This window comes from Vigna umbellata, chromosome 2 (assembly GCF_029865625.1).
Source record: "Vigna umbellata cultivar VRB3 chromosome 2, Vumbellata_1.0, whole genome shotgun sequence".
Taxonomy (NCBI): Eukaryota; Viridiplantae; Streptophyta; class Magnoliopsida; order Fabales; family Fabaceae; genus Vigna; species Vigna umbellata.
The window spans coordinates 45,085,829-45,095,371 of NC_142166.1; the positions used below are offsets into that span (position 1 = coordinate 45,085,829).

At 33.8% G+C, this 9,543-nt stretch overlaps 1 protein-coding gene across 1 annotated transcript; it reads right to left on the bottom strand.

Annotated features, from left to right (window-relative positions):
• Positions 1-281: 281 nt before the first annotated feature.
• Positions 282-8,241, bottom strand: MYB3R-4 (myb domain protein 3r-4). Its single transcript, XM_088107036.1, has 12 exons — positions 8,068-8,241; positions 7,201-7,398; positions 6,730-6,784; positions 6,276-6,333; positions 5,902-5,996; positions 5,657-5,760; positions 4,826-4,954; positions 2,519-4,193; positions 2,168-2,445; positions 1,401-1,515; positions 1,085-1,318; positions 282-627 (listed from the first exon to the last, which is right to left on the bottom strand). The coding sequence occupies exons 2-12, from the start codon at positions 7,272-7,274 to the stop codon at positions 508-510; spliced, it is 2,937 nt and encodes a 978-aa protein (XP_087963162.1). The 5' UTR covers positions 7,275-7,398; positions 8,068-8,241; the 3' UTR covers positions 282-507.
• Positions 8,242-9,543: the final 1,302 nt, after the last annotated feature.

A 9,543-nucleotide genomic window follows, 5' to 3' on the forward strand; every position in this document is an offset into this window, starting at 1 on the left:
ATCCAAAACATTTTCATGTCATAAATATGCTTCACGCATAAATCATCTTGACCAGCCAACAAACCTCTTTAACAAGGCAAATACACAGCTGTAGGATCAATAAAAAAATATTCTTTGTTAGCTCTTTTCTAAAGGAAGAATGAGCTTTCCTTGCTCCTTCTCCGCCGTAGCTGTTTGAAAATGTAGGGTGCAGCGGAAATTTGGCAAAGAGGATATAAACTAAGAAGAATGTTATGAAATGTGACAAATCTGTAGCTACTTTTGCAGTAGAGAAGTCTAAATCCATGAATGTGTATTTGACTACTATATAGATGTGACAAACTAAGAATCATGATCCGTCACAAATTGAAATAGAATTTTTTTTTCTTACAATTACGCATTCAAGTCTTGTCACTATAAACAGGATAAAAAAAATTAATATTTCAAAAATAGTAAACTATATGTAAATTATACTTGAAGATGAAGGTACAATAACAGGAGGCTTTGGCATTTGAGTTCACGACCAACTTATCTACAGCCCTTCAACAAATACGAAGTTGGGCTTGAGAAGCTCATAGCTGAGGATTTGCTGCTATCACCTTTGACCGGAGTTCCACATTCACTAAAGTCAAGCACACGTCGTTCCATCTGCAAACAAATAAATTCCTTTTAAGCTATAAATTGACTAAACTCCTGGATTTGTTGCACAAGAAAGGGATCCTGAAATCTTCTTAAGCTCGTGGTTCATTAAAAATTGAAGTGTGAAAAATAAAATTAACAGCAAAGATTTTTTCACTTTTGCGACTGGAAAAGTATCCACCCTCCTCCAAAAGCTTGGAGAGACTTGGGCTGTAGCTTTAATTAAATCATCTTCGATGCAATTTCGTGAAAACGGTCCAGGAAAACGCATCCCTCATAATAAATTTCTGATAGTTTTAACTAAGATTGTTATGTTTCCCTTTATTAGGAGATCTATAATCTAACTATATGTTGTCTCTGGTTCTCTTGCATATGGCGTAACATATATCAAAATATGTTTCAGCTTTCAAGAATAAATTAAAGGGTTATGTCTCACGGGAAAGGATAGGAATAAATTAAGCTTTACCAAGGCACTTGAAGCTGACTGAGAACAGTCCCCACGCTGATTATTAGGATCGATATCTTCCCGGTCTTCATCCCCATCGTTTCTGGACTTACCTTTAGGTAACGCCTTAGGAGTTTCATTTCCTAAGATCTCATGAGCACTGGCATACTGAGCAGCAGTCTGTTCATTGATCTGTTTCATCAACCCGATTGCATCGTAGCTTCTGTCACCAGGGCTCATAAAGTACCCAAAATCCTATTAAAATGCTCTTTTTTGTTATTGTGGTCAAATTAAAATCTACTTCAAGATAAATAATATCCAACAGAACCAGCAGTACCTCAATTGTAATTTCAGTATCAATCCTGGGGCTGGACAAAAAAGTGTTGATGAACCAAGGAGATTTCCATGCTGAAGGCGACTCAATGCTTTTCCTAAATGGTGTTCCACCAAATCTGAAATCATAGAAGCAGTCAGACAGAAACGCTGAAAATTGACATTGAATAATTTTAAAATGAAAGCATAATATCAATGGTACCAATTAGAGTTCAAAACGTTGCAAATAACAACTAAATAAATGAATTTTTCAAGTGCTGTGCAATGAGATAACTACTTAGAAAATCAACAGTATCATCATATAAGGTTAAACGGATTAAATTGATATGGTACTTAAGCCTAGAGGTTCTACCACTACTGCACTAATATTTTGGGTTGGACACTCCTTTTGTACTCAATCCTAACAAGTCGTGTTTTCAATGAGGGTTGAGTTACCAAAAAAGTTACAGTCTGGATTAAAATGCAAACTTGAATATCATAATCAAAATAAGTGAAGTCGTCTAAAGAAGAAAAGGACAACCACCGGGTCTATAAGGAATCCAATGTTGAATACAATAAACTTAGATGTGGTACTCATGTTTAGAGATTCTTCTGCCTAATGGACTGGTCTTTTGGGTTAAATTCTCCTCTTGTACTTAAATCCTAACACAAAACCTCACACTCCTTATCAAAGTTTGATCGAAAATTCACACACACATACCCTAATAAAATAAATAATGAACAGTTGGCAGTAACACAAAATTATAATACAATTAGTTTGAAGAAAATTACATGCTACATGTTTCCAGACCACCATCATTTCCAGTGTGATCACCCGAATTCTCCCCCGGGCCTGATGAACTGACAGAATGTATACAGGTAACGGCAACTGAAAGTCTTTCATGCTCCTTTAACCAAACAGATGGTGAATTAATCCTTGAGCATGGATTTTTTTTAGTTCTCGCACTTAAACTAAGAACTCTTTCTGATTTCAAATTTACTTGATCTGGTGAATACATTAATAGGTCATTCACATCATGCTCAACCAAAACTCCAGACGGTTGTTGGACCTGACAAACAAAATAATGGCATAAGCTTTTGCAAGTTTTTTATAACAGCTTATTAGAACAGAGCAATACTTACAATCTCCTCGGCAGCGCTACCATCATTATCGATCGCAGAATCAACAGAAACAGGTTCCTGCTTAATTTTTTCCTGAGAACTACCATCACCTGAATCTTTTTCAGATTTTTTGTCGTCCAAAATAGCATGCTTATTTTTCTCCCCTACTGATTCCACTTTAACAGCTTGTCCACAATTCTCTTTATCATCTTCAACAGAGGTACCAGAGTCCCATTTCGGCATTGAAGATGGAGGAATCAAATCTGCTCCCTGAGCCTCATTGTCATCAAACATGACATCCAATCGGGAAAAGTTTTTTATCAAGGTTGATGTCATTTCAATCTCAAGTTTCTTGTCAATTCTTTTATCCGACAATGGAGATAAGAGATCTCGGTTTCGTTTCTTTAATATAGATGGTGTACTTGTGAACGTTTTAGCAGCACTTTTTAACAAAGCATCTGGGCTATCATCCCGAGAAGGAGAGTCCCATAATCTAAAAGGAGTTAGACAGTTCATAGAAGACATCATAAATTGGCGGATACCAAGGGGACTGAATTCTTGCTGCATATCGCCCCCTGACTGTATAAGATCACAGCTTAAGAAAGGAATGTCCAAGCTTGGGAAGCGGGGAGGTTCATAACATAGAGCACCTGTGTCCTGTTCTGTATGCACATATGAAGTTGACTTTGCATCTGATCCACAGCCAAAACTATTTACAGGGACCAATTTTGAATCATCTTTGACAACGTCCGATGGCTCTTGCATTTCAGTGTTGTCTATCCTACGGATACAAGGAGGACTGGACAATTCACTGGCATAAATTATGTTATCCTGCGTTCTGGAGACAAACTGCTGATCCTCAGAGCCAACCAACTGATTGGCTTCGGCCGTATACATCAACCTATCTCCAGTAGAAGAAACAACTGAGGGGACAGATGGTAATGATGACTGATAAAGAAATGAGGGGCCTTCTAATAAATCAACCATATTTACACATTTATTATAATCTTCAGAAGAAAAACATCCATCGCTTATTGCTTCTGAAAATAGGATTCTGCAACATTCATCGTCTGACATCAACATGTGTTCGGGTTTAACAGAGTCCATAGATGTCGGTTGCATGGTTGTTGCGACACCTAACCCCACCGAAGTCTGAAACGGAACATTCATCATGCAATCATTTTGGAACTGTGATGATTCCTGCCCAAAGTCCAGTGAGGAAATATTGGTCAAGTCAATTAAATCAAGTTGGCCTTCCCCGTTATTGGAATTTCCAGGGTTGTGTGAATATTTCTGTTCAACGCAAATCTCTTGGTCAGCCATGTCTGGAAGGGATACAGTTACTTCATCCAGAGACACGTAATATGGCTCTGAACAGGATGCTTGACTAGGCTCTTCATTTGGCCTGTATTCCTCTCCAGTACGTAAAGCAACACTGTTCATATCTCTGGCTGATGAAAAGTAACCGGCATTAGCCGACTCCTGGCTACACTGTGAAACTTCCTCTCCTTCAGTACCCCTTGGACCATTATCTTCTCCACTCTGCTGCAACCTCGAAGAGACGGAAGCAATAGGTTGATTCGGATTTCCAGCAAGTGGTACATTTTGTAACTGAGTAAGCAAGCCTGATGCCAAGTAAGAATCCAATTTCTTTTTTACGGAACTGTTCCAATGGTTTTTTATAGCATTGTCTGTCCTGTTTCCACAAAGCATAATCACATTACAAATATTTAGAGCTAAACAGAAGAACGAACTTCAACCGCACATGGAAAACCAAGAACGTTCCGGTCAGAAGAAACCCAACGAAATCAGTCCCATAACTTACATACGAAACCACAACTCCAAAAATGGAGTGAAGGCCGCTAAAATGTATGCCTAAATAAATAGTCCAAACTTGAAGAACATATCTCTTTATTTTTTTCAAAATTATTATTCTGCTGAAAATGTGACTTATTTTTCTCATCCACTTGTTCCACTACAACTTTAGACGTGTTTATTCCTGCATCCCATTAATAAAATTCACCCCATTAAATCGAATTTTGTTTTCTGGAATACAATAGATTAATTCCGGAAATTTTTTTCCGGAAGACACTTATCCCACTCCTATTCTGGATCAAAGTTTCCGGAAAGTCTATGATGGGATGCAGAGAAAAATTTGATGGGGTGCATAAACACCCCTTTATGCTATAAGGCCCAATAACGAAAGTTTGTGTACAAGGCCCATTTTTCCTGAAGAAAGAAACAAGGAATTCTCGCAAGGCAAACCCCCCACCCCAAAAATATAAAAATCTAATCCTCTTTCAAAGAAAAGGAAAAAACTCGATATACCTTCCAGGTAATATCTTCGCTAATTCTGCCCATTTGTTCCCATAAATCTGATGCGCACGTATGAGAGCCAACTCCTCTTCCTGAGTCCATGCTTCCTTATTTATGGTAGGATTAAGATGATTATGCCACCTGTACATTATGCAAATCATATAAATAAAAATGAACTACATCCTTGAAATTCTCTGAAGATAGTTTATGTTCCTCTATCAATTTTTTAAATTTTCATCTTTTTTACTGACTTATCCTGAATAACCATCTAATACATGTTATGACATGACTCAAATGTACTTTTCATCCCCTGGATTGTAATACCAGAAAAACCAATAATAAAAATAAGTAACACCATCGTTTATTATGTAACACGAACACATTATCATGTGGCACAGAGACAAATATAGGTCAACTGAAAGTAGAGGGTTGAGTAATCCTTAAACATCACTCAAGAGACTATCTAAAAACTTATATGAAGTTGGATTCATCTTATCAAAACAAATCGTTATGTTGAGTTAATAATTAATTTAAAAAAATATAATAATGTAATATATAATTTTTAATATAAAAAATATAATTATTCAAGAATGGACCAATAAGCCTATGGGTTGGGATAACTTAAACACATTTAATCTGGAATAGTGCAGTCCAATTTAGATCATAACATTTTTTTTTTCAGATCTATTAAGCCAACCTATTTTGACATGACGAAAATATCTTAACTGAAATTGTTGAAATTTCAAGTTATAATCACAAAAATACTATATTTGAAATATTAAATTTTCAATCAGGATATTTTATTATTGTATCCTTAAAGAAATAGAAATCATATAGGCATACCTTTCTCGACATTGCTTACCAATGCGTCCAGGTAACTTCTGTGCGATAGTAGACCACTTCTTGGGACCATATCGATTCACCAAATCAATAATGATTTCATCCTCCTGTTTGCGTTTAGTTTAGATAAGCAACTTCCGATTAGACATATAAACAGAAAATTGGTACAATCTAATATCATGTCAGAATATATAGCAGCATGTACAGATAAAATCAACTGGGGCAATGGGATGGAAAATACAGATTACCTCCTTAGACCATGGACCTTTGACAAGTTCAGGATTTAAGACCTTCTGCCACCTATGCAAGCATTGCACATCAGTTCTATCCTTGAAACACTCCGCTGCAAATAAATATGGCAATCAGAACAAGGTCAACAAAATATTACATATAATTAAGTTGCATAAATTAAAGTGTGTAAAACCATCAGGTGTAAAAATTATGAAAATAAATTATGTACGACAAAAATATTAGAAATATAAAACGAGTCGAGGGGGACCAACATATAGATCCCACGAAACGTATTCCTTCGCCCCCTTGATATCCTTTTGGATTATTCATATTACTTATTTAGAATTGGAAGTATGCACCACATAAGTGGATCCTGCTTCTAAAATATTACCTATTTTTTTCCAGTTCTTTCCTTTAAAACGCTGGACAGCCTTCCGCAAAGTCTCGTCCTGTAAAAACAAAAACACATGAATATCCCCTAATAATATAATACAGGACACAGTTATCAATCAAACTTTATATATAAGAAATTAAGGAAAAACTGTCAGAAGTCCTAAAATTTTAAATGCTCTCATGTGTATAAAAAAAAAGCCGGGGTATTATTACATTTTCTGCGAATAAAATTATAAGAAAATAACTATGATTGCAAGTAAACAAACATTTTGTATGCAAAATTTATTTGAAAGGCGTTAACCTGCTTCACTTCACCAGTTACATGATTTTATAGTGCCAAAAAAATACGTTAGTGGACAATAAAAAGATAAGTTGAGTACATGAAATTGTGTCACAAACTAAACGTTACCGAAATTCCAAAAGAGTATGTCTCAAGTGTCTAAGAAACCCACCTCTTCAGGTGTCCATTGTCCTTTTGTAGAGCGCCTGGTTGGGCCAGTAGTCCTCCTACAAATGTATTTTATTGTGAGAAAAAACTCACTTCATCTCTTCATAGAAACAATTGCCTAGCCCTAATAATCTTTTCTTTTGTTATAAGTGAAATTTTATTGGAGAGAAACGATAGGACAAACAGCAAGAACTACATTGGACATACAAAAGTTAGGAAAGTGAAGATACTAATCCTCGGTCCTGTTAAAAAATAATTCTAAAAAATCAAGCAAGTGTGCGAGGCCTAAACATGTCAATTATTAAGTGCTAAAGGTGAGAAATATTTACAAGAAATGCCTTGCGGCTAGCTAAAAAGTAACAGGCTAAACACATTCATATATCAAGCTAATGCCAAGAGCCTGTCTTAGATGAAAAGAACAGATGCTCTTGTTAGTCTAAGAGTGTAGTGAAATAAAGTTGATTTTGAGAATTACCCGTGCAGAGCTCTAATTTTCTGAACGCCATCTGTCACCCCATCTACAGCAGGAATTGTCCTCTCACCTTCCATAGTTTGTTGCTAAGATAACTAAAATAGCTTACCCCGATTCCCACTGCACTGCAATTATCTCTCCAATTGCTTCTCCAAATCATTATAGTCTCTCCCTCTATTAATAAATCACATGAACACAGTTCTGCAAACAAACAAAAGCATGAGAAGTTAAAGGCGAAACGAAGAATAAAAATAAAAGCTATAAACCAAACAATTTAGGGAAACAATGTTCAAATCTTCAAAAAAAAATTCCTCTGTATATCACCGTGTCCGTAGATTTACCACTGGGATCACAAGCGTCAACATCTACCCTATCAATTTCTCAATTACATAGCTCTGTACTAAACAACGGTCCAGGAAAACTATTGACACGCAATTAAATAAACAGAGAGCAATTCAAATTCAAAATAAAGTTTTTCAAAAACTAAAATTCCAAAAATAGATTTATAAAACTCATCGGTAAAAATTTGAGTTATAAAAACATTTCAAGGTCAGATCATTTTTCCTCAACCAAAAAGGGTATTCAAAATCAACATCCACCTCACCGTCTTATGGCTCAATTATATAATTCAGTACCAACATCGCAGTGGAAGAAGACTAATCCTACACCTCCAAAATCATGCATAGGATTTCAAAATTAAAACACTCACACTCAGAGCAATTCAAATTAAAGTTGCTAAAAACCTCATATTCCAAAACAGAATCCTGAAATTCATTGTCGAACAAGATCAAAGTTAAGAAATCACGATTCGATGTTAGGAAATGGAACAGGCTAACAAAATGGAATGTGACCGTTGAAGGTTTTACTCACCACGATGAGGTTCAGAATCCAACAAGGATAAAGAACGGAGGAAGTGGTCGAAACGGTGCGCATTTGCAGATCCAAGCTCGAGCGAAAGCGAAGTAAGATCTGCAAATGCACGTCAACCACCAAAATTGAAGAATGGAAGATGGAAAAGAGAAAAGAGAGAGTTAAACGGTCTTTCTTCTCTCTATTCAAACATAAAGGGGCGGACTCTTCAGTTTCAAACCCTATGCTTAAATCTCGAACATCTTTCAAATCTGGACGGTGCAGATGTTGACACTTAGATAAAGGTTCCCTTAGCTGCACAGTAACACACATTTTAAAAAAAATAAGACACGGATAAATTTATTTTTAAAAAATATACTATTCTGTCACCTCTCTTTTTCTTTCTTCAAAATTTCACTGCCACTCATTATTTTAGTATTATTTATTTAGAGTGGTCCTGTTTTTATTTAACCATAAAGTAGCTATTAGTTATGACTTTTTTAATTTACATTTAATAATTATAAAAAATCAAAGCGTTTAATAATTAGTCAAACTCATCTTTCATGAAAGTTAATGTACTTATGGCACTAGTCATGTATTAGTTGAAATAATTCATTCATTTAATTTACAAGCTAATATAGACAGTAGTAGAATAAAATTTAAATTTTAATATAAATATTAAAATTATAAAGAACAAGTTCAAGATATGAAATTTCAGTTACTTTTAAACATACTTTAACATGGTCTGACTTTTACTATGTGAAAATATAATTAATATTTAAAAGTAATAATATTAATTTCTTTTTATTTCTTTTATTTGTAACTTATAATTAAGGATTAAATAGAACATAAACATTAATTAATGTTTTATTTTATCATTAAATTTTATTAAATTCACATTTAAATTAATTAATGTTTTATTTGGTCTGTGATGTTTTCAAGGAAAAAACTTTTAATTCTAATAAATGTATCTAATTTTTATGTCATGGTAATATGTTTTTTTAATTTTTATTTATTTAACTGAGTCTCAATTTTGTTTAAAAATCAATAATATTAGATTTTTTTTAAATTGGTTTATTTGATGGTTTTACATTATCTTACTTTATTTTCTTTTTCTTTTCCTTAGTTTATTTGTTATTTTTTTTTTCTTCTTCCTTTACATCACCTTTAAGTAACTTTTTTCTTTTTTTTTATTATACGTTGTTTATATTATTTAATACGTTTTAATTTAAACGATGGTTTCAAACAATATTTAATATATAAAAAAAATTACATTGTTAAATTAAAATAATAATATCCATTTGTATTTTAAGTTTAAATATTATAATACAACAATGTCTTGGAAAGAAACGAATTTTAACCTTTCGTTTAAGTTTAACAAAAATATATTTAACTCTTATAATAAATTTAATTTAATACTACACTATGTAAATTAATATTAAATTTATACAAGTTTAAATTATATAAACAACAATGTTAAATTTATACAAGTTTAAA